Source organism: Schistocerca americana, chromosome 8 (assembly GCF_021461395.2).
Source record: "Schistocerca americana isolate TAMUIC-IGC-003095 chromosome 8, iqSchAmer2.1, whole genome shotgun sequence".
NCBI lineage: Eukaryota > Metazoa > Arthropoda > Insecta > Orthoptera > Acrididae > Schistocerca > Schistocerca americana.
The window spans coordinates 66,093,301-66,119,396 of record NC_060126.1 but is presented as its reverse complement, the minus strand read 5'-3'; the positions used below and the strand labels follow the sequence as shown (position 1 = coordinate 66,119,396).

General features: G+C 38.7%; 1 protein-coding gene across 6 annotated transcripts in view; it reads right to left on the bottom strand.

The window, feature by feature from the left end:
- LOC124545483 (ubiquitin carboxyl-terminal hydrolase 2-like) overlaps window positions 1-26,096 on the bottom strand; it is a 404,422-nt gene that overhangs the window by 25,199 nt on the left and 353,127 nt on the right. For all 6 annotated transcript variants that reach the window (XM_047124421.1, XM_047124419.1, XM_047124422.1 and 3 more), the window contains 4 exons: window positions 21,307-21,402; window positions 18,769-18,895; window positions 3,385-3,613; window positions 689-935 (listed from right to left, as the gene is read on the bottom strand). In XM_047124421.1, the coding sequence (XP_046980377.1) occupies window positions 689-935; window positions 3,385-3,613; window positions 18,769-18,895; window positions 21,307-21,402 (699 nt within the window). The remainder of the gene's footprint in view (window positions 1-688; window positions 936-3,384; window positions 3,614-18,768; window positions 18,896-21,306; window positions 21,403-26,096) is intronic.

The window sequence follows — 26,096 nt, the reverse complement described above, 5'->3', positions numbered from 1 at the left end:
GGCATATTCTGAAATTGCAGACACATCAACTTCCAGAAAAGTATGAGCCTCAACAAGTTGACCACATTTTTAAGTAATTAAGTATTGGTCTAAGTACATTTGCTGGACCCAGTCATTCACATAACATACCACTCTCACATACTATTTTCTCAAACAAACAAAATAAAGTACACTGTTGTTAAACCCCATTGTAACACATCTATCATAATCGATCTGTTTCACTATTAACATATTTTTCAAATATATAAAAGTGGTAATAAATTTAATAACAGCTGAGAAGGTCTGCAAAAATAAGATTCTGAGTCAGTCTCAGTTTACATTCAAGAAGGGTAATTCTACAAAAGAATGCCATGCATCCATTACAGTAATTTTGATTTGGGTCTCTGTGAATAAGTATTACTCTTGAATAAGAAAAATTTTGTGTTACTGCCCCTTTCTCAATATCTATAGTATTCTTCACTTTACTTAAGATGGCTTACAGTGTATCAGTCACTTCTTTTCTTTCTATCATCTGGAGTACTTAATGAGTTAAAATAAAAGAATATTTGTAACTACCTAAATTGCATTTGAAAGACATTTTACTCTATTTCAAATTAATAAAATGTTTTTGTATTATATCTGGCTACTTTCAACCCTCCAAAAAAGGGGCATAAAAATACAACATCACAACATATCAGAAGAAACTTACAGGTTTCTCATCACCATCGAGGACTTCCTCCCGTGTGAAACTGTCGAGACACTGCTGGAGACGCACTTGCCCCGTACGCACGGGGATAGGCAGAGAGAGATCCCAAAAGGGATCAAATGTCACAGAGCAGTGACCACACACCGTACATCGCAGTGTCGATTTGAGTTGGCCCACGAAGATGTCCACTATCTTGCTGTCGTCGGCACGAAGGTACCGTTTCCAAGCTTCGGCTGATTTCTGCTGGTCACTGCAAAATCATTAAGTTGGCGTTGTTATACTGTATATACTTCACTGCTATCAAAATGAAAAAGTATACGAAAAAGAAAGGTCAACTGAGACTTTTTTAACAGAATGACTGACCCATACAAACCTTTGGGAGACAAAATTCCAGTACCACCAAAACACACACATGAAAGTGAAAACACTTATCCTACCATTTGAAACGGTTAGTTTGGTTCTTAGGGAGGAAAGAGGGATCAGCTTGGGAAGTTTGAAAAGGAATGGCACGTCACTGAGAGCCCAGGATGGGAGTGATCCACTTCTTGTGAGTATGGGAGAAACCTCAGTGAAAGGTATTGTGAAGTCAGTCATGCTTCATTTGATATGTTTCTCTTGAATAAACTATATCAAAACACTAAAATAAAGTTTGAACTATCATTTTCTTAACAGACAGCACGGCACTCCATGAATTCACAAATTAATAAAGGGTGGCATAGTAGAAAGCCTCTGAATATCTTCCATTTCCATGCATCAAACTATTGCTTACAGTGACTGACTACATGTGTGTGTTACAATTAAAGAAAGGTATGACTCACCCTGAAAACCAGAATTTGGAGTCTATAATTGTCACTAGACATCCAAAAGAAACTATAAGGTATAATAAACATTAGCTGGTTGTAAGACTTCTCTGCACCAAATATATTGATTAAATTATTCTTGTGCATTAATTTCAAATAAATAAACAAATAGGACATATTTCTTTCCTGTAAACGTAGCTAGTAGTCTGTTTCATCCTCAGGCATTAGTATTTTACAACATTCCTTCAAGTAGTTAGCACAAACAGTCTACCTTACAGACTGCAAGATTGTAACATATCATCTCCATCACGTGTATTCCCTGGAGATAATTGGCTGATTTTTCCCTAATCCCTTTAACAGGTAGTGGTCTGTGCTTATGATGTCAGCTCAAGATCAAATGATTTCCCCGTGATGGTGGGTGTTTGCCAACACCCTTTGCAGAGAAACTTCTAAAGGTCCTTCGGGAAGCAACACCTCAAAAAGTGTTATTAGTGGGAGCACAAAATAGCCAACAGCTACATTCCAACTGGCTGGAAGACCCCTCTGTTAAATAATTTTACAGACCATTCAGGAGCCGGCAAAACAGAGGAGTCAGCCGGCAGTCCTTGTAGGTGTAGGTGGTATCATGTGCCCTCTGGGGAAGGGACAGTGTTCTAAAGTGTGTTTCTGCAGGCAGTAGCTGGTTACACCACATGACCGACACAGCTGTTTTTCTAGCAAAGAAAGAATTGAGACATTCAAAAATGGGTTCCTGTGAACCACCACAGAACTTTACTTGGGCACTTTCCTCTTTCCTAGTCTAGCGTTGCCTTTCAGTTGGTGTGTGTGTGTGTGTGTGTGTGTGTGTGTGTGTGTGTGTGAGCGCGCGCGGGCGCACTCTGTACTCAGACCTCTTATAACAGATCGCAAAGCCAGTAATTAACTGGACAGTGGTGCTTCAGTAAAGGAGATGGACTTGGTGAGGTGTAATAGAAGCTGATAACTAATAGTTATTTCCATTCAAATATGAGAGTGGTGTTTTTGAGTGACTCTTCCCCTATTGAATTTTAACCGTATTTCTATTTTGTAATTGTGAGTGGGAGCTGCTAGCAGCCAGGTGGAGGTGGTGTGATGAACTGTTAGTGATGCACATATCCGAGTGTGTTAGTCGGATTTCAGAATCTTCTCTGAAAGTAGTTACATCGCTACAGAGTTTTTAATTATTGACTTCAGAGTTGTGAACAGTTTACTCCTGTCCCATGAGTCAAAATGAGTTGATGGCTCTTATTTAAAGTGACTGGTAGTGCAGTAGAGATGAGCATCAATTTAACTCCATTAATAAACATTTCCGACTAAATCTGCTGAGCAGTATGTCGTGTATTTTGTATCACATACTGCACTTAGCTGAAAGTATGCAGTTTCTGGCTGTGGTTACAAGTGCATTTTTTTGTGACTCAACAGGAACTCAGTGGCATACACCAAAAGGGAAGTTTCAAGATGACACTGAAAAAATGAATTTCTGCACAATACACTCAGTCATAAGAGAAGTTTAATTCTCATAACGAAAAGAACAGGAAATAAGAAAAAGGATGAATTATTTCATCAAATTATGAGATTCCTTCTGATGCAGAACTAAACTGAGATCTGAAATGCTGACCTACCAGTGGGAAAAAATACTTCAAACTAAAGTGCCATTATCAGTACTGATTACATCAAGAGGCTCTCAAAAACATGATCAGTACTGGCAAGCTACAAGCACAGAATGCACTTTTGTTTCTCTTTTTTGTCTCTACTGTTCTCTTGTTTTTAATAATGACAAAAATTAAAAGCTTACTTAATTATTGCACCTTATGTTGAATACTGAAACATACAAACACTTCAATACAATTTATTGCACAACATAAACCTATTTAACTTTACCTTAATGTCTCATCAATTTCTGTAAGAATCGGTTTAGGTTTGACAGTAACACGATTCACATCTTCGTGTAGCCCCTCCAATAAATATCGCAGAAATTCCTGAGCGTCTTGTTGACTGTAGCCCATAAAACGTGGTGCAAATCGTTGGATTTGTGATTTCAGTGCTGTAGTATTTACGACTGTGCCATTACTGTCACTGTGCCATAGTTCTTGAATTACTGTAGTGAATGCTGAAAACAAAGAATTAAAAGTATTTTAAGCAACTGTTTGTTAAAATTGTTAAAGGAATTATCACATCTGGCCGTAAAGGAATAAGGCTATGCTACATGAGGGCAGTAGTTGGAAGATACATTGCTGGTATTTAAGAAAACAACACTATGAGGTCAGAATACAGTAAATGTCAAATTGCCATGAAGGATATATGCCTGTACAAATAAATGATTAGCATTTCCATGCAACCAAACAAAGTGAGAAGAAGTAATGCATTAATATTCTGTGTATAAGAAAAGATTACACATAACATTTCCCATTCAGAGATCACATTTCAATGTTGGTTGCTTGTGAGTAGGTTCTATTACATCTCATGGAACACAAAGGTGGAGATTATCTGTTTACTGCCACAATGGTAAACTTAAAACCACCCAAAAATGTCCTCGGTGACCAAACATAGTCACAGTGATCAAAAATAAAATTGAAGGTGGTGCTATCATTTGATTCCGAGAAGGAGAAACACCTAGCAGCATATCAGGTTTGTGGCCTACTGAGACTGCAATTTATAGTCCCGCAATACTGTTGCTCGCATCTGCCTCTATACTCTGCAAACCACTGTGAGGTGCACAACTATATCAGTTATTAGGATTTCTTCCCGTTCCATTTACATATGGAACATGCGAAGAATTGATTGTCTGAATGCAGCTCTGCGTGTAGTAATTATTCCAATCTTATCGTCACAGTCCCTATGTAATATGTAAAGGATTGCAGTATATTCCAAGAGTCATCACTTGAAGTCAATTTTTGAAACATTGTTAATAGACTTTCTCAGGATAGTTTGTGTCTAACTTCAAGAGTCTTCCAGTTCAGTTTCCTCAGTACCTCTGAATACTTTTCTATGGATTAAAGTAACCTGTGATGATTCATGCTGCCTTTCTCTGTATACATTCAACATCCTCCGTTATAAGAACCAGAACAATAAATTTTCGATAAAATAATTTAACTGTACAGATAAAAATCTACTTACCAAATGGCAGCAGAACACACACATAAAAGAAGGTTATAATTCGAACAGCTTTCGGAGCAGTGGGTCCTTCGCAGGCAGAAGGATTGAAGGGGAAGGAAGAGGGGTGAAGGGAAAGGATTGGACAGGTCTACAAAAAGGGGTAGAATTCAGGAAAGTTACCCACAACCATGGGTCAGGAGAGGATTACCGGATGGGATGAGAAGGAAAGACTAATTGTTGGGGACTGCATCTGATGATACTTGAAAACCCAAGAGCTTAAAGATAATATGCAAGAGAGATTACTGCTTAAACATTGTGCACGAGTTAATAAGAAGTAAAAGCTAAGTACACTGTACATAACAGAGGTGAGAGGGGGCAGTGAAAAATAGGTGGGTAACACAATGAAAGATGTAGAAAACTAAAACAGAGTGAAGAAAGGAGTAGTTACTGTGAAGAAATTCTGAGAAAGACAAAATTAATGTAAACTATTGCCAAGTGGATGGCAAGAAGCGAGGATGTGTTGTAGCACTAGTTCTGAGAAATTGGTGTATGAGGTAAGAATCCAGGTGGTGCATGCGGTGAAACAGGCATCGAGGTCACGATTGTCATGTTGTATAGTATGCAATGATTGTCATGTTGTATAGTATGCTCTGCAACAAGATATTGTGTGTTGCCAGTATACACCCTCTGCCTAACTGATAATTTGGTGGTAGTCATTAGGATTAAAAGGTCAAAAAGTGTTTACATAACAGCTGGTATATAACATGACGTTTCACAGGTGGCTCTCTCTTTGATGGGATATGTTTTACCAGTCACAGGGCTGCTATAAGTGGTGGTACGAGGGTGCATAGAGCAAGTCTTGCATCGGGGACAGTCACAAGGGTAGGAGCTGTATGGTAGGAGCAGTAGGGTAGGGAGATGTGTGCAGAAGGGGCATAGGGTTTGACATGAACATTGCAGAGACTGGAAGGGCAACAAAAAACTATTCTAGGCATGGTGGGCAAAACCTCAGACAGAATGGATCTCATTTCAGGGCACAATTTCTGCAAGTCATGGCCTTGTCGAAGTCACTGATTAATACATTCTTGACCGTGATAATACTGAGTGACCAGTGGCGTGCTCCAAAGTTGTTTTTTGGAGGGATCAACAGTACCAGGCTTGGATGTGATGGTCTGGGAAATCTACTTTTGTACTAGGCTGTTGGGGTAATTACATCCAAAAAAAGCTGAGTTGAGAATGGTGGTGTATTGTTCTAAAGAGTCTGCTTCCCAACAAACATGTTTGGCTCGAATGCCAAGGCTGTATGAGAGGGAACATTTGACATGGAAAGCAAGTAAGTACTGTTGTTGGTAGTAGGTTTAATGTGGACAGAAGTGTGTAGCTGGCCTTTAGTGAGGACGAGATCAACATCAACGAAAGTGGCACTGGTTTCCGAATAGGACCATCTGAAATTTAATTGGGAGAAGGTATTCCGAGATTCCAGGAATTTTAACAGGTCAGCCCCAACTTGAGTCCATGTGGTAAAGATGTCATCAATGTATCTAAACAAAACCAGGGGCTCAAGGCTTATGGATGGAAAACATACTCCAAGCAACCCATGAAAAGGTTGGCATAGTAAGAAGCCATCCTAGTTCCCGTGGCCGTATCCCTGATCTGTTTTTATGTCTGCCCCTCAACATTGAAGTAGTTGTTGGTAAGTTTAAAGTTGATTAAGGTGAGTAGGAAGGTTGTCATACATCTGGAATCAGGTGGGCAGTGACTGACGAAATGTTCATCAGCAGACAGACCATGCACAGGGGGATGTTGGTATAGAGGAAGATGGCATCAATAGTGATAGGCAAGGTGTGTGGAGGGAGTGGGATGGGCATGGACTTCAGACAAACAAGGAAATGGTTGGTATATCTGATACTGGATGGAAGTCTTTGTACTATGGGATGCAGGTGCTCATCAACTAAGGCACATATATGTTCTGTGGGTGCTTTGATGACTAGCAAATATACGACAGCCTGGATGACTGGGTTTGTGAATCTTACGAAAATTGTAAAAGGTGGGGATGCATGGTTTGGGTGGGGTGAGAAGTTCTATGGACTGAGGTGTTAGTCCTTGTGAGGAGCCTGAGGTTTTAAGGAGGGACTGCCAGTCAGTTTGAATCATTAGGATGGGATCTCAATGGCATACACTGTATGTAGAGGTGTCAGACAGCTGGTGTAGACCTTCATTAACATACTCCTTTCAGTCAAGTACTATAGTGGTAGATCCTTTCTGTGCTGGGAGGATAATAATGAAGTCATCAGCTTTTAGGGAACGTAAAGCCTGGAGTTCTACAGAGGACAGATTAGGGTCATGTTTTAGGGACAAGAGGAAGTGTTGTGAAGCAATGCTGGATGTGAGGAATTCTTGGAAGGCTTATAATGGATGATTTTGCGGTGGTGGTGGTGGAGGTGAATCAAGTTGGGATCGTGGGTGGAACTGTTCACTGTTGGAAAGGTTTTGGGATTGGGCTGCAAAGTGATATTTCTTATCACACCCTATGCTCTTTCTGCACCCAACTCCCTACTCTATGGCTCCTATTCCCTATGTACCTTCCTACCACCACTTATACCAGCTGTCTGCTTGTGTCTGTATATGTGCGGATGGATATGTGTGTGTGTGCGCGAGTGTATACCTGTCCCTTTTCCCCCTAAGGTAGTCTTTCCGCTCCCGGGATTGGAATGACTCCTTATCCTCTCCCTTAAAACCCACACCCTTTCGTCTTTCCCCTTCTTTCCCTCTTTCCTGATGAAGCAACCATGGGTTGCGAAAGCTTGAATTTTGTGTGTGTGTGTGTTTGTGTGTGTTTGTTAGTGTCACTATCAACATACCAACGCTTTTGTTTGGCAAGTTACATCATCTTTGTTTTTAGATATGTTTTTCCCACGTGGAATGTTTCCCTCTATTATATTCATATATATATTGTGAAGTGCACAATTTTACATTTATGAACATTTAAAGGAAGTTGCACCACTTTGAAATCTTATCGAGATCTGACCGAATATTTATGCAGGACCGAATATTTATGCAGCTTATTTCAGATGCTACTTCATTATAGATAACTGCATAATCTGCAAAAAGTCTCAGGTTACTATTAATATTGTCTGCACAGTCATTAATGTACAACATAAACAGGAAGGGTCCCAACACATTTCCCTGGGGAACACCTGAAGTTACTTCTACATCTTACAATGACTCTCAATCCAAGACAACATACTGCATGCTCCCTACCAAAAAGTCCTCAATCCAGTCACAAATTTCACTTGATACCACATATAACTGTACTTGTGACAATAAATGTAGGTGTAGTACTGAATCAAATGCTTCTCAGAAATCGAGAAGTATTGTTTCTGACTGCCTTGATCCAAAGTTTTCAGTATTTCACGTGAGAAAAGTGCAAGTTGAGATTCGCATGATCGATGTTTTCAGAATCCAAGCTGGCTGGCATTGAGGAGGTCATTCTGTTCCAGATACCTCATTATGTTTGAGCTCAGAACATCTTGAAAGATTCTCCAGCAAATCAATGTCAAAGATATTGGACAGTAGTTTTGTGGATCACTTCTACTACCCTTCTTGTAGACGTTGTGACCTGTGCTTTTCTCAGTACAGAATCTCATAGGAATTCTATCAGGCCATGGAACTTTGTTCAGTTTTAACAATCTCAGCTGTTTCTCAACTCCACTGATACCAATACTTTTTTGATTCATCTTTTCAGTGGTATGAGGATTCAAAGAGGGGCAGTCCACAGACATTTTCCTTCGTAAAGGAACATTTGAAAATGGAGTTACGCATTTCAGCTTTTGATTCGCTACCCTCAGTTTCCGTTTCCATTTCATTCACTAGGGACTGGACCCAAACTTTGGTGCCACTACAGCCTTTACATACAACCAGAATTTCTTTGGGTTCTGTGAAATATGATTTGAGAATACTCTGCTATGATAGTCATTGATGACATCACATACTGCTGTCCTGACAGAGAAAAGTGTTTCATTCAGAATGTCTCTATCTCTATCTATGTCCCCATCAGCGGGGATTCTGTGACTATCGTGAAAATACAAAATCAGTTGGTTCAGGAGTGCCATACTTGACACGGTGCAGGATATCAGTGGCAACACATAACTAGTGCCCGAGAGGGCAGACATAATGTTCACTCGGCTGTACAGGATCGTACAGCCACGTCACGTACCTGTCATCAGGAAATGGGTTTCTTTGCAGAAAGGCAAGTATCCACAGGAGTAAAATGATGCCTGGAGCACCACACCACAGGCTGTCAGCTATGTGACCACTGGCAAAGTTCCCCTCGACACTACTCTACAGAGACAGTGGTGCACCTGACAACAACACGGGACACAAGACATGGGAGAGGTGTCTTGTCATATTCTGAGATGAGTCCCATGCCTTAGTACAGTGTCACAAAACAGTTTTGTATGTCAACATTCCGAGGAGAATGAAAATTGTCAGATCGCACTTGTCGTCACTTTACCGGCCCTACGCCTGGTGTTACGGTATTTGCTGCCACTGTGTATGTACCGCTCATTTGCATAGTTAGTAATTTGGACTGCAGGTGCTACAATTCAGATGTGTTAACACAAGTGTGTCCTCGGGACTCTTTTTCAGTAAGATAATTCGAGATCACGTGCTGTCCGAGCCAATCTACCTTGACACAGAGGGTGTTTGAATGTTGCCTGGTGTTTTCCCCAGGTGTCCTACCCACTGAAAATATCCGGTCATGCATTGCTGAAAGACTGACACACCATCACTACAATGATGAGCTCCGCATGGAACATGGAAGGAAGCAACTATATCTGTCATCGACAGGGACAGGAAAATTTTGTGACAATGATAACACAAAAAATAATGCAAAATTAGTGGTTTTTAGTGAAACAAAGTGCAGTCAGTAACTTTTTACCAGATATCTCAAAATCTTTGCTTTGTTGTACAAAACTTTTATAAATCTGAGGACAACAGTTTACTAATATTCATAACAGATAGTCATTGAATGATAAAACTGAATTTTGGTTTCTAATCTCCTCATGGCAGAGGTTTGTGCATAATGTTAAAATGACAATTCATTTCACACTTAGCAAATTTTGATGCGATGATGAAAATAGCAACAAACTTAGGGGGAAATCACAGGATTTGGCACAAATAGAACTAAATTTGGCATAATCAAAACTTAATTTGACAAAAATGAAAACAGAATTTGGCAAAAAAGGACATCAAATATGACGAAAAAATTAACACCGAATGTGGCAAAAAAACATCGATTTTGGCAAAAAATAACAAGGAATTTGGTAAAAATAGCACCAAATTCTACAAAACTATCTCCAAATATGACAAAAACACAAAAGTTGGCAAAAAACAACCAAATTTGACAGTGTGAAATTAAATCTGTAAGAATAACATGTATTTTCACAAAAAATTTCCCCCATGAACCATGGACCTTGCTGTTGGTGGAGAGGCTTGCATGCCTCAGCGATACAGATAGCCGTAAAGCAGGTGCAACCACAACGGAGGGGTATCTGTTGAGAGGCCAGACAAACGTGTGGTTCCTGAAGCGGAGCAACAGTCTGGATGATTGACTGATCTGGCCTTGTAACACTAACCAAAACGGCCTTGCTGTGCTGGTACTGCAAACAGCTGACAGGAAGAGAAACTACAGCCGTAATTTTTCCCGAGCACATGCAGCTTTACTGTATGGTTAAAAGATGATGGCGTCCTCTTCGGTAAAATATTACGGAGGTAAAATAGTCCCCCATTCGGATCTCTGGGCGGGGGCTACTCAAGAGGACGTCGTTTCCAGGAGAAAGAGAACTGGTGTTCTACGGATCGGACCATAGAATGACAGATCCCTTAATCGGGCAGGTAGGTTAGAAAATTTAAAAAGGGAAACGCATAGGTTGAAGTTAGATATAGTGGCAATTAGTGAAGTTCGGTGGCAGGAGGAACAAGAATTTTGGTTATAACTATAAAATCAAATAGGGGTAGTGTAGGAGTAGGTTTAATAATAAAAAAATAGAAGTACAGGTAAGATACTACAAACAGCATAGTGAACGCATTATTGTGGCCAAGATAGACACGAAGCCCACGTCTACTACAGTAGCACAAGTTTATATTCCAACTAGCTCTGTAGATGATGAAGAAATTGACGAAATTTATGATGAGACAAAAGAAATTATTCAGGTAGTGGAGGGAGACGAAAATTTAATAGTCATGGATGACTGGAATTCAAGTGTAGGAAAAGGGAGAGAAGGAAACATAGCAGGTGAATATGGATTGGGACTAAGAAATGAAAGAGGAAGCCGCCTGGTAGAATTTTGCGCAGAGCATAACTTAATCATGGCTAAAACTTGGTTTAAGAATCATGAAAGAAGGTTGTATACATGGAAGAAGCCTGGAGATACTAGAAGGTATCAGATAGATTATATAATGGTAAGACAGATATTTAGGAACCAGGTTTTAAATTGTAAGACATTTCCAGGGGCAGATGTGGACTCTGACCACAATCTAGTAGTTATGAACTGTAGATTAAAACTGAATTAACTGCAAAAAGGTGGGAATTTAACGAGATGGGACCTGGATAAACTGACTAAACCAGAGGTTGTGCAGAGTTTCAGGGAGAGCATAAGGGAACAATTGACAAGAATGGGGGAAAGAAATACAGTAGAAGAAGAATGGGTAGCTTTGAGGGATGAAGTAGTGAAGGCAGCGGAGGATCAAGTAGGTAAAACGACGAGGGCTAGTAGAAATTCTTGGGTAATAGAAGAAATATTGAATTTAATTGATGAAAGGAGAAAATACAAAAATGCAGTAAATGAAGCAGTGAAAAAGGAATAGAAACGTCTCAAAAATGAGATCGACAGGAAGTGCAAAAGGGCTAAGCAGGGATGGCTAGAGGACACATGTAAGGATGTAGAGGCTTATCTCACCAGGGGTAAGATAGATTCTGCCTACAGGAAAATTAAAGAGACCTTTGGAGAAAAGAGAACAACTGGTATGAATATCAAGAGCTCAGATGGAAACCTAGTTCTAAGCAAAGAAGGGAAAGCAGAAAGGTGGAAGGAGTATATAGAAGGTCTATACAAGGGCGATGTACTTGAGGACAATATTATGGAAATTATGGAAATGGAAGAGGAGATAGATGAAGATAAAATGAGAGATATAATACTGTGTGAAGAGTTTGACAGAGCACTGAAAGACCTAAGTCGAAACAAGGCCCCGGGAGTAGACAACATTCCATTAGAATGACTGACAGCATTGGGAGAGCCAGTCCTGACAAAACTCTACCATCTGGTGAGCAAGATGTATGAGATAGGCGAAATACCCTCAGGCTTCAAGAAGAATATAATAATCCCAATCCCAAAGAAATCAGGTGTTGATAGATGTGAAAATTACCAAACTATCAGTATAATAAGGCACAGAAGCAAAATACTAATGCGAATTCTTCACAGACGAATAGAAAAACTGGTAGAAGCCGACCTCGGGGAAGATCAGTTTGGATTCCACAGAAATATTGGAACACATGAGGCAATACTGACCCTACAACTTATCTTACAAGATAGATTAAGGAAAGACAAACCTACGTTTCTAGCATTTGTAGACTTAGAGAAAGCTTTTGACAATGGTGACTTGAATACTCTGTTTCAAATTCTGAAGGTGGCAGGGGTAAAATACAGGGAACGATAGAATATTTACAATTTGTACAGAAACCAGATGGCAGTTATAAGAGTCGAGGGACATGAAAGGGAAGCAGTGGTTGGGAAGGGAGTGAGACAGGGTTGTAGCCTCTCCCCAATGTTATTCAATCTGTATATTGAGCAAGTGGTAAAGGAAACAAAAGAAAAATTTGAAGTAGGTATTAAAATCCGTGGAGAAGAAATAAAAACTTTGAGGTTCGCTGGTGACATTGTAACTCTGTCAGATATAGCACAGGATTTGGAAGATCAGTTGAACGAAATGGACAGTGTATTGAATGGAGGGTATAAGATGAACATCCGCAAAAGCAAAACGAGGATAATGGAATGTAGTCGAATTAAGTCGGGTGATGCTGAGGGAATTAGATTAGGAAATGAGGCACTTAAAGTAATAAAGGAGGTTTGCTATTTAGGGAGCAAAATAACTGATGATGGTCGAAGTAGAGAGGATATAAAATGTAGACTGGCAATGGCAAGGAAAGCGTTTCTGAAGAAGAGAAATTTGTTAACATCGAGTATAGATTTAAGTGTCAGAAGTCGTTTCTGAAAGTATTTGTATGGAGTGTAGCCATGTATGGAAGTGAAACCTGTACGATAAATAGTTTGGGCAAGAAGAGAATAGAAGCTTTCGAAATGTGGTGCTACAGAAGAATGCTGAAGATTAGATGGGTAGATGACATAACTAATGAGGAGGTATTGAATAGAATTGGAGAGAAGAGAAACTTGTGGCACAACTTAACTAGTGAAGGGATCAGTTGGTAGGACATGTTGTGAGGCCTCAACGGATCACCAATTTAGTATTGGAGGGCAGTGTGGAGGGTAAAAATCGTAGAGGGAGACCGAGATATGAATACACTAAGCAGATTCAGAATGATGTAGGTTGCAGTGAGTAGTGGGAGATGATGAAGCTTGCACAGGATAGAGTAGCTTGGACAGCTGCATCAAACCAGTCTCAGGACTGAATACCACAACAACAAGAAAAACAATAAATTTTGCAAAAATAATGACAAATCTGGAAAGAAACATCATATTTGATTAAAAATGACATCAAATTTGGCAAAAAAGACACGAGTTTGGCCATAAAATAAAACGACTTTTTCATGTCCCTAGTCATTGATGTCTGGCTGGAGATGACAGCTCTGTATACTGAATTTCACACCATGTGCACCTCCAATTCATCCACAAATTTAATTATTTATTGTTTCTGCTGTACTGTGTACATGTAATAAGTAAAACTTTGTTGTTTGCCATTCTTCCTGGTGTTGCATCTTTATTGGTCAGCAGTCTGGAATAAATATTGATAAATACATGAGAAATAAATTTCTGATCATTTTTCATAATAATTTCGCTCTCTTTCCCTAGAGTGCACTAACAGACATTAATATTGAATGAAATGATTTCTGCAAGTTTTCCCTAGACTTGTAGAAGAAATAGTGCCCGTTGAAGACAAATTTTTACAAATAACAAAATTACTTCATTCACTTACTATAAAAAAAGACACATTAAGTTAGATACAGGGTGAAATGTCCGAGGTGACGGAATTAGTGGTCATGTGTGGATGAGGTGTTTTTGCTTGTGTGTACGGATGGTGTATGTCTCTCTTTTGCTGATAAAGGCTACAGCCAAAAGCTGTATGTAAGTGTCTTTTAATTGTGCTTGTCTGCAACTTAACCTGTCTTCTTTACAGTAAGTAGCAACTACATTGTTGGTATTTTTCCTCGAGCTTCCACTGTTTGAAAATTACCTTATCTGTTTGATTATGTTAAGTCATGGAGCATAGTTTGCAAATATCATTTAAAAATATAAGAAAAACATTAGATCTCCTCAAGAAGAGTTCTATTCCTTCTAAAGTGACCAAAGGCCTACAGCAACAGGCTGCAGTTCCCCCAAGACTTTACGGCCTACCCAAGGATGGGACACCTCTTCGCCCAATAGTGAGCAACATCGGAGCTCCTACTTATTTTCTGGCCAAATATCTTACTACACTGTTGGGACCTCTCACAGGCAAGTGTGATCACCATATCCAGAATTCAGAGGAGTTCGTAGGACGCCTGAAGACACTTAAGTTACAAGCGTCGGATATTTTTGTTAGTTTTGACGTTATACCTTTGTTTATGAAAGTACCTCTGCAGGACTCATTAGAGCTTATCAGCAGTCAGTTTGAGAGAGACATTGTGGCATTGTTTAAACATGTGCTTACCTCAACTTATTTCTTATTTAATGACCAGTATTTTGAAAAAGTGGACGGTGTCCTCTGTCTCCCATGGTGGCCAACTATTTTATGGAAGACTTTGAGGAAAAAGCACTGCAGTCGGCAAGTCTCAAACCTTCTTATATTTGGCGGTATGTAGACGATACCTTTGTGGTGTGGCCCCACGGAGTAGAGACATTACCTGTGTTTCTCTGACATCTGAACTCGCTACATCCCAATATACAGTTCACTATGGAAGTGGAAAAAGATGGCCTCTTACCATTCCTGGACATCTTAGTTAGAAGAAGAGCTGACGGTACATTGGGACACAGCGTCTATCGCAAATCAACTCATACAGAGCTATATTTGCAGGTCACAAGTTGCCATCATCCTGCTCAACACGGTAGTGTCCTATGCTCTTTGGTGCACAGAGCACATGTAGTCTCAGATGCCGACAGCCTACCTGGTGAGCTACAACACCTGAGAACGGTATTCCAACAGAATGGCTATTCCGAAAGGCAGATATGCCATGCATTCAGTTCTCAGCAAACTCGACGCAGGGATGTATATGAAGCTGCAAAGGCACCCACTGCAACAGCGTTCTTGCCCTATTTTCGCGGCATGTCTTCGAGAATAGAAAGAATCCTCAAAAAGCACGACGTCAAGTGTGTTTTTCGGCCACCAGCAAAATTGAGGAATTTATTGTGCTCTGTCAAAGACGACTTTGGCCTCAGAAAACGTGGCGTGTACAAAATCCCATGCCAATGTGGAAAATCTTATACTGGGCAGACATGCCGAACTGTGCAAGAATGCTGCGTCGATCATCATCGTCATACACGCCTGGGGCAACCTGATAAATCAGCGGTAGCGGAACATTGCCTGGACACGGGACATCGTATGCTTTACGAACAAACGGAAATTTTATCCCCAGCGTCATCTTTCTGGGACTGTGTTATTAAGGAGGCCATATATATTCGCACGGCGGACAATCTAATCAACAGGGATGCAGGTTTTCAACTGAGCGCCGCCTGGAATCCAGCACTGGCTGCCATTAAATCAAAAACAGGGAAAATAAGAACTGCCGTTTCCTCAAGTGACTCAATGCGTAGCTGAGATTTAGTTCAAATTTTATCCGCAGGAGTGTCCGGCAGCACAGTTATTGCCCAAAGCGCACGCGTGGATGGCCTTTCTGCAGCTCCCAGTAGGGGGCACCAGGAGCACCGCTTTCTCCAACTATGAGCGTCTTCTCATGCACGCGTATTGCCTGCTCCCGTCATGATAAATTCCGACGACGCTGCACGATTATCATCAGTCGCGCCTTGTAGCAGTGACAGCAGCAGCTACCACTACCTGATGATGTCGAGCAGTTGCATCGAAGTACGATTTAATTGTGTACGATTTACACAATACGATCCGGCGGCAAACCCGAGAAGCGTATTTGCAAGGTTTATCCTGTTGGTGGCATGTAACTGAATGTTAGTTACTATATAATTTTTCGATGGTAATTTCAGTAAAAAATGCAGAAAAATTCCATCATTCACCTATTTCTTACATTATCACTTTTTCTTTTAGTGTCTTAGAAAGCATACAACACTAATGAGGCTTTAAAATGTAATCATTTATACCTCTTGCCAACAAATGGAGAGTGCAGTAATGTACACCGGGGTGAAACAAGTCACGGGATAGTGATATGCAGATTTACAGATGGTGGCGGTATCGAGTACACAAGGTATAAAGGGCAGTGCATTGGCAGAGCTACTGTAGCTGTCTATTGTACTGGAATGGTTCATGTGAAATGGTGTCTGACACGATCATAGCTGCACGATGGGAATTAACTGACTTTGAATGCAGAATGGTAGTTGGAGCTGGACACACGGGACGTTCCTTTTCAGAAATCATTAGGGAATATGAAACTTCAGCTATTTCCTCTCACCGATGACAATGCAGAGACCAAATGCCTTTATTAATGACTGAGAGCAGTGACATTTGTGTAGAGTTCCGTGGCACAGACTCCATGAAACCACAGGCCCAATTTGTCGAGAAGGAACTGTGCAAGCTGATGGTGTCTCCATTATCATGTGGGCTGTGTTTACATGGAATGGACGGGGTCCTCTGGTCCAACTGAACCAGTCATTGACTGGAAACAGTGATGTTCGGCTACTTGGTGACTATTTGCAGTCATACATGTACTTCATGTTCCCAAACAACAATGTCGTGTCATTGAGCCACAATTGTTTACAACTGGTTTGAAGAACATTCCAGACAATTCTAGAGAATGATTTGACCACCTAGATCACTCAACATGAATCCCATCAAACATTTGTTGGACATAATCGAGTGGTCAGATCATGCACATCATCCTGAACAGGTGACATTTTTACTATAGAGGCAACAGGGCTCAATATTTTGGCAGGGGAATTCCAGCAAATTGTTTTCAGTTCATGCCATGTTGAGTTGCTGCACTACGCAATGCAAAATGAGGTCTGACATGATATTAGGTAGTATCCCATGACTTTTGTCACTTCGGTGTACATTGTCACAGTATAAAGAATTTATTTCATAAACTGCTTCATTTTTGTACTTAGTTGGATTCAGTTATAGATTTTTGACATAGATGTGTACACTCACTGTGTTATGAAGATTTTAATATTGTTACAACTATGACTTCAAGAAGTTTCCTTAATTCACCTGAAAAATTTTGTTGCATCTGTGGTAGCTTCACACTCAAGAAACAGCAAAGAAAGGTTGCTGAGTTAATGAAGAAAGTGTATTAAACATATTTTGGAACAAAACATAAAGTGTATTCTGTTTTTGCAGCTGATCTCTAACAATGATTTTACAGTAAGCAAGCATCCTCGTTTACAGCCCACAATAGTTTGGTTGACCTGTTCCTCTGTCTTCACTTTATATTGACATGAACGAAACAATTTTTTGAGACTTTTCAAAGGACAGTGAACATTTTAAACACATGTGTGTTAAGCTCTTGTGTTGTCAGAAAAACTGAAAGAAGGTGGTTTTGTTAGTTCAGATATTAAGAAACATTTTAGTGATGAAGTACCTGCAATGAAAATTGAAATAGTCACAAAAGAGGCACAGATTTATGAGACTTCAAGCACTTCAGCCCCAAGTGAGTACTGTGAAATATGTTGGTAAAAATTTAAAAAAAATGTTGTTTCAGGAATTTGAAAGTGTACTTCCTCCTTTCACATTTCTACTATTTTCTGAAACCCTGCCAGTGTAGAAACAATCAAAAATGACTTGTTGATATTTCTTTCCTGCAATTAGTTGAGTGGGAATATTTTAAAATTATACTTTGAAAAGTACACTTTAAAGTACTACCTGTCTCTTATTTGCATTGTTCAGTGCATGAACTGCACTCTGAGAATGAGCACTGCATTGAACCAATAATTTGTCTAGCATGTTTCGGAGCCAGAGATCATGCCACAGATACATTTAACATCATTTATAGAGTCTCGTGTAAATCATCACAGAATCTGACAGTTGCCAATGACTGTCTTTTATCATGAAACAACAATCAGCTACTGGCCAAAAAAGTTTCCTCAGAATTGAGATGAAAGTGCAAGTCAAAATTCACTAGAGATATGGATAAAATATATGTACAAATATGTGTGAAATATGTGAAATGTATGTGAAATATTCATGAATATGTGAAATATATGTGTCATACGCATACATTGGGTGAAGTCACGTGCCAATAGCTTCAAGTGTGTGGATTACATATGCAAAATATTAGTGTTCCAAATGGTCAGTTATATGTTGCATGTCCACAAGTGGGACATGCTGAGATGTTTTTGTATAAGATGGAAATACTGAAAATATTGTACATCACTAAGCATTTGTACAAAATTTTACAAATTTAATTCAATGCACAAAAATAATTGGTTTCATTAATTTTGTACATGTAATTGTGTCTGCTTTATATATGTGGACCTACTTAGAAATAAGAGACATTGCAATACATGCTGGGCATGGCTCGTTATGTAATAAAAACTGGAAAAATCTGAAAGCAGAGGCCTGACAGGCTGTTGCTTTGAGAAGAGACAACTCCTACAATGACCCCCTTACCATACTTATCAGATTTTTAATATTAGTTTCTATGAAGTTACATTAGACTCAATCAGTTTTAAGTAGAGACTATTTTGCTATCTTCAAACATCCTGTTGGAGTTGTTAACTTATTTTGATTTTGGTTGACTATTATCATAATGTGAGGCACAATTTGGAATTCACTCACCTTTAATAAGGGCCCCTTTCATACCAGAAACAGTTGTATTTATGTCAGTCAGGTGGCCATCATTGAGCAAGTATTCCAGCAGAGGTTTTGTATTACTGAGGCACTGGATCACAGAATTCATGAAGCACTGTAACAAATATGCACTTATTAGGTAACAATAAACTAGTTATTCAGATTCTGGAGCATCATAATATGTTATAGCTCAAATTACTTTGCTCATCCCCACTGTTACCTGTATTGAAACCTATTACTGGTATAACCTGAAAGGGAAAGTAAACATGTTACATATTAGGTGAATGCAAATAATGTTACACTTCTTTGATAGTGTAATGACAACTAAGTTGTCCTTAATGATGGAGTCTACACTGTGATGTGTCTATACTGCTAACACACAATACCCCAACATACAAAATGCCCTGCACTGCAGCTGGACCTTGACGCATCCTTCACCACCAGTTTGGCTATTTCTCCCACAATTAATGTCTCAGAACTTCATACATGGGAATTCTACACCATGCTGTTATTTCTGCTAACTATTTTCCCCAAGCAAAATTGTGCCTGTCTCAATTTTACCTCCTCACTCTCTCTTCCAAATATCGTTCCTGCCAGAATTTCATCATTGTATTCTCTTTCTCAATTTCTCAATTCCAATTGCCTTCTGATTTCATTAATATTTAGCAATTTGAGTTTTTGTAGCTCTTCATTAATACACAAGTAATAAATAAATAGCAGATTCAGATTGTTTATAAAGTAAGGAAAGCAGTGTGGAAAGAACACAATACCAAAAGAAAGGATGATGTTTGTAACTAAAGATGCACAATCGAGTAGCTGACTTTGGCAGTGTCAGCTCCTTGTTTGCTATGTAGTGTGCATCAGTGAAGTAAATTATAGGATATTAAAGATAAAAATGAAAATAAGTAAAGTGGTGACATTAAAACGCAGCATTCAGTGGTGAGTATAAACAATCGAGAACTACATCACCCCAGGGGAGAGTAGCAGTATGGCGGAACAAGTAGCACCTCTGTCTCGCAGGGCAGGCGGCCTATATCCATGTTTGGTACTTCCGTGAAAGGAAAGAAGTGACATTAAAGATCATAGGGACTGCCAATCCCTGTGGGATTGCGAGACTGGTTCTTGAATGCAATAATGGACCAGGATTAGTCTCTTCACTAATTTCAAATTAAGAATAGAAAACAATGTGCTTCACACAACAAAAAGCAAAAGAGAGTACACAAAACTACAGTGCAATAATTTGTTGATGATGGTAGAGTTGTAAATGTGGTAGTTCAAGCATGACTTCTGCTGGTGTCTTAAACAACCATGGTTCAAAACACCCATAATTTAAAACAGCCACATTAAAGAGGCTGCATAATAGAAGGATCATGCAAAACAAAAGAAAATTCAATAAATGCCACTGCCAAGAGAGTAGGGAGATCACAAAACAGCACTTACTGCTGAGATTTGGTGCCACAACAATGGTGTGTGTTTAAAATCACATAACACTGAGTGACCAGAAACCAGCAGAATCCACGTGTGTGTGTGTGTGTGTGTGTGTGTGTGTGTGTGTGTGTGGAGGGGGGGGGGGGGGGCACACATGCACGAGCACGTGCACACAAGTGTGCATGCATTCACTTTTCCTTTTTTTCTACTAGTTGATTTATGTTCTTTCTTTCACAGGGCCACATTTAAACTTCATCTCATCTAAATTCCTTTATCACTCTTTTCATCTCTTACCTGTGATCACATGCACAACATTCTCTTCAAATTGCAGTTTGTCAGGTTTTAAAATTTCATCTTTTACTGCAAGTACTGTTCTGTGGAGTTCTTAGGTTGGGATCCTATGTAGCTTTTTCAATCACTAAAGAGTTTTGCTTCTTTCAACACTTTCCTCCCTGTTACCAGATGAAGGAATGCTTGCTGTAAAACCCCAAGATGCATATATAGTTTAGAAATTATTTTAATTTTAGTTTTGTTGTGGGACCCCTTGTCCCTCATACACAGTGTGAAATTTGGGTCACGTATGAAAGAACAGACACGACATAAACATAATTAAGGTGCGGAAGGCCAGTGATCTCTTCAGTGCAGATGAACATCAGGTTCGAACTCTTACAGGAATTGGTGAAAGACCGTGAGTGATGAGGGTAATGGGGAAGGGGCACTACATTAGTAGTGTGTGGATAAGTTGAGAATTTGGATCTAATGGGAGGCGTGCTAGGGTAGTCCAGACAGTTGCGATGATCACTGTGTCTGGATGGCTTAGTGGTCATAGCATCTGCCCACTAAGCAAGAGACCCGGGTTTGAACCCCAGTCCAGCACAAATCTTCAACTTTCACCATTGATTTAAATCAATGACCACTTGCAGCCAATGTTTGTAATTCCTTTGCATCCCTTTATACTAGTCTGCTCATCCATACAAAGCCTGGAGGGCCGTAACTATTTCAAGAAGAAGATCATTATCACTCATTTTCCTTCATATTGTTTTGATTCTGTAATTAAAGTGAGCTTTAATAAAACTACAGTTTTTGAACAGTACTCACTGTATTCCCAATGTTACGCAAGCCAGCAAGACCACCGCGTTCATTTCCTGGAGTTCGTGAATAGCCACGCAAGAGACGTGGAGAAGCACTGATTTCCTGCAAATGTTCCTTGTTACAGTTACAAGGGTAAAGAATATAATGCATAAAGATAAGGAATACAAAATACAATAATCATGTATAAACGTGGCATTAACCAGGTTGGCCCTAATACATCAAACTGCAGCTAGAAAGTTATAGAGAAACCTTCTGTTCATTTCAATGTTCTACTCATTATAGACAGAAACAATTCAACTACGCAAACATTTTTCAACCTTCACTGAAAAGCCCTAGCTATAGCGTAAAAAGGAAGTATGTTACCTAATTTAACAAAAAAGAAACCTAAGATGAGGAAAATTAGGGCAGAAAATTTTTGTAAAAAAATATTTTTAGGTCATTATTATAGAACAAAGACTTATATAATAAATAATGTATTTACAAAGCCCTGCCAAATAGTAATTCTGCTTGAAGAAATGATTCTGACATGAGTGGATTGAATCTCATTACATCTAAGCACAGGCAATAAGGTACTAAAACCTTATGTATAAAGCAGTAAACTCAAATTACAAAAATCTAACTTAAACCTATTTTTGAGCCTGAAAAATAAGATTCTGATTTAGACATTTTTAAGAAGCAAAACTTAAAAAAGCAAAACTTACACAATTCAATAGCAAAAGCAAGAAATCTATTATTCAACTTCTCTGTTATATGGTGTAATGTACCAGTAAACTGATTACTACACAATTAAGCACAGTTCCACAACTGAACCTTATCACACAGATGTACAAGACACACACACACACACATACACACATGTACAGACAGAGAGAGAGAGAGAGAGAGAGAGAGAGAGAGAGAGAATGAGGAGTAGTTTCATGTATTTCACAGCTGATGTGAAAATCTACATGGACTGTAAGATGATACTTGTCTAACATGTTCAAAACAACCAGTAGTTTCACAAATAATAACTGCAGCTTCGGTCGAATGTGCATTCAGCTCTACTAGTGTGTCTATTGGTGCCTTGTGCATCAAACGCTTCATGTTATGCCCACAAAAAGAAATCCACTGGAGTGAGGTTGGGAGCAAGTGATAGCCATGGTACTGACCCACTCCTCCCACTCCAATAACTGGGGGAAACTTTGTCCAAACGTACTCTAACATCAACAGTGAAGCGTGATGGGGCCCTGTCATGCTGGAGCAATATTCATTGCCTTCCTGGTAGAGGCACATTCTCCAACATTTCCGGTAGTGCTGCATAAAGAAAAACTTGATAATTTTCTCCACTAACCATTTAGTGATACATTCCAATCAGAGGGTCATAAATAATACCAGTACAAGCAGATAACACTTGTACATTAATGAAAATGGACAACAATTTCAGTAACATCTCTAAACATTACTAGTATCAAAACCTCTACATACCCCAATTCGGTAAACAGTTCACCTGTGACATTTTTGTCACATAAAAAAAAAAATCTCTTTACCTCCTCTGAACATTCTAAAATAGCTTTTTACACCTTATATAATTCCTAACTTCTGAATTTTTAAACAGAGTGATTATAAAATCCGTTTAGTTTATAATAACTACACTACTATTTCAAACTATCATCACTTACTTTAAGCTTACAAGATTTTCTCAGTAATTTCTCCATAAGTTTTTGGAAAACTGTTCACAGTTGCTTTCCTTTTACTTGGTCATTTCATTTACTATAAACAGAACTGATGATGACATACTTTGTACTATCAACTCATTTATAGGTCACATTTCAGCTGAAATATCAGGGGGAGGAAACTGCAAATATGTGGGGGACTGCACTATTTAAAAGCTTTCAATTCAGTACACAGGATTTATGGAGAACGAAGGAAATCCATGCTCTCTAAGTCTCTCTCTCTCAAACAGGTGTGTATGCACACACACGCGCACGCACGCACACACACACACACACACACACACACACGCACACACACACACACAAACGCAAACTTACATACAACAACTTATTTATTTGGAGTTATAGCTCCAACATAAAATCGTATCAGATAATTATTGCCATAACAAGTAAATTAAATTAAATAGTAAAATAATAACAATAAGAGCACCATTACAATTCAGCATATACTTTACCTCTGGATTATCTAAAATTATAAAAAAAAGAATTCTTCTGAAACATTACCTTTTTTGTTAGTTGTTGATGTACGTCTTCTTATGATCCTCTGCATCTGCTATAGGTAATTAGATTCTGATGACAAATAACTTTGTATTATGCTTACCTGAAAGTTACTGCTGTATTGGCTGAATCCATCATGGTTACAGAGTGACCACACTGAACTACGAGCCACAACCTACTTGCATGAAGAGAGCTTTTCCTGACTGACAAAAATATTTTTAATCTACAAAATCCTGTGAGCACATGTGTCAAAATAATAGATTCTACAACATTATTGTCAAAAGCAAATTAATAGCACAGCAGGACAAAGAAAAATATTTGTGAAATGACAGTTAAATGTAGCAATGTTTCTTAATTCTGCTACTTCAGCTACAGTTCTGAATTTGGATTGTTTCTTCTCTCTTTCATCCAATCATCATTCCAATACAAACATTTCGATGCTAGACATTTTGTAAGATTTTCAAGCAAAACCTTCTGTCATCAATTACGAAATTCTAGCATGTGTTCATGCTCCCATCAGTTGAACCATCTTTATCTACATGTATATTTGTAGGTCCTCATGGTACATATGAACATTTATGAAAAACTGTCTCACCAATGTCTCAGATATTCATTTCCATATGAGACAGAAACACAGATCATAATTTGTTTTGTTCTGAATTTAGTGTCTACATCACATATGTGTAAGTAGTGTTTGATAATCAGAGGTATATCGGCAGTTTTATCTGAACCTCAAGCCACAGAATGTCCTTATTGAAAATGATGGTAATGAGGACCATTTTAATTGTTGGAATAGGTTATAATTGTGGATGTGGTGCATTTAGTATTTGTTCTTTATGTTGTGATTCTCGTTTCACATTAATTATAAACTTCACAACTGTGAACAGATATGTCACTAGTCCATATGGAAATTTTGAGATTTAACATTAATAACAAATATAATCCTAATGAGTGAGGTGGCATGGTGGTTATCACACTGGACTCACATATGGGAGGACGACAGTTCAAATCTGCATCCGGCCATCCTGAATTACGTTTTCTGTAATTTCCCTAAATCACTTCAGGCAAATGCCAGAATGGCTCCTATGAAAGGGCATAGCCGACTTCCTTCCCTATCCTTCCCTAATCCTATGGGACTGATGACCATGCTGTTTGGTCTCCTCTCCCAAATCAACCAACCAACCAATGTAGAATCCTAAATATTAATTAATATTTCATAACATTAAGTATGTGTATTATTTTTTCATAGGAAATACAGGATGCTGAGACTTGGTTGAAAAAGTCAGACCTATGAGACTGGTGGTTTGTCTACAAATTTGATTTTTGCAAACATTTATTTTTCCTTGAAGCTTTCTATCAGTGCTTTGGGCCCTTATGGTTCTCAGTGCCTCAGTTGTTGTTAACAACTGGGATGATTTTAAAACAATACCATATATAATGGTGAGTGTTAAAATATAAAAGAATTATCCCTTCCCCTCAATAAGCATACTTGTTTCTAAACCTGGAATAATATATATGTTTTAATTCAACATAAAAATGGCTTAGAATTGATGTTCAATTCTAAGGTTCAACAAAGTGCACAAGGGAAAAATATTCTACACCTAAATTGTTGATTAGTGAATAAAATCAGCAAATTTGTAATAGAGATCAATTAAGAGTGGAAATCAATAGATCCCAAGTGAAACAAAGAAACCTCAGCATTTCTGCACATTGAAACAAAGCTGCCCCACAGCAGCTCTCTTGGTGCTGTGTAGCTGAGCACATGAATTGAATTCAATAATATTTTTGTCAGTCAGTTCTAAAAAAAAAATTAAAAAAATGTACAGTCTGACAAACAGGTGTTAAGAAGCACAGGAACACACTACAGACATGAGAGATGATTTAAATTTCAATAGCTGCTGACAGTACACTCACAATGGAATAATGCTGGTTAATGCCACATGTACACAAGCATTGTATGTAAACAAAGAAAAAAACTCAAAAATAGTGAAAAAGCTGTTAACACTGTAGAGACATTGCAAGTACAAGATTTTGAAAACAAAGTAAAAAATAAAAAAGTAAAAATAGAACAGCTATTACTAATTACTAATCAAGCTTTAAAAACTGAAATTAAAATTATAAAACATATTATATAGTGAACAAAAATATGTAAGAGTGGTGAATGGGTCATGCTCAACTTTTAAGCAGAGTTGGTGGTTTTGCCACTTTCCACTTTTCAGAATGAACATATCCCAGTTTCACTCTCACAACTCCTAAAAATTCAAAAGTATGAACCAATTTCAAATGTGTGTTAAAGCAATATCAACTTAAACTGGTGGACAGTCACTAACAACAGCAGAAGTGGGAATTGCTAAAAGCAGACAGAGAAAATGAAGAATTTGTAAAAACTGAAATTCAGTAAGGATGTCACTACACTAATACAATTAATTTAGCAACAAACATCGGCAATATTCATCGAGACAATGTGTGAGATATTAACTGAGGATGACAGCGGTAAATTACAGTAAGCAAGTGTACTGCCACACGTGTGTTACACACAGACGATCTATTCCGAAGTGGTTAATTCCCCCACAAAGCAGTCCGATG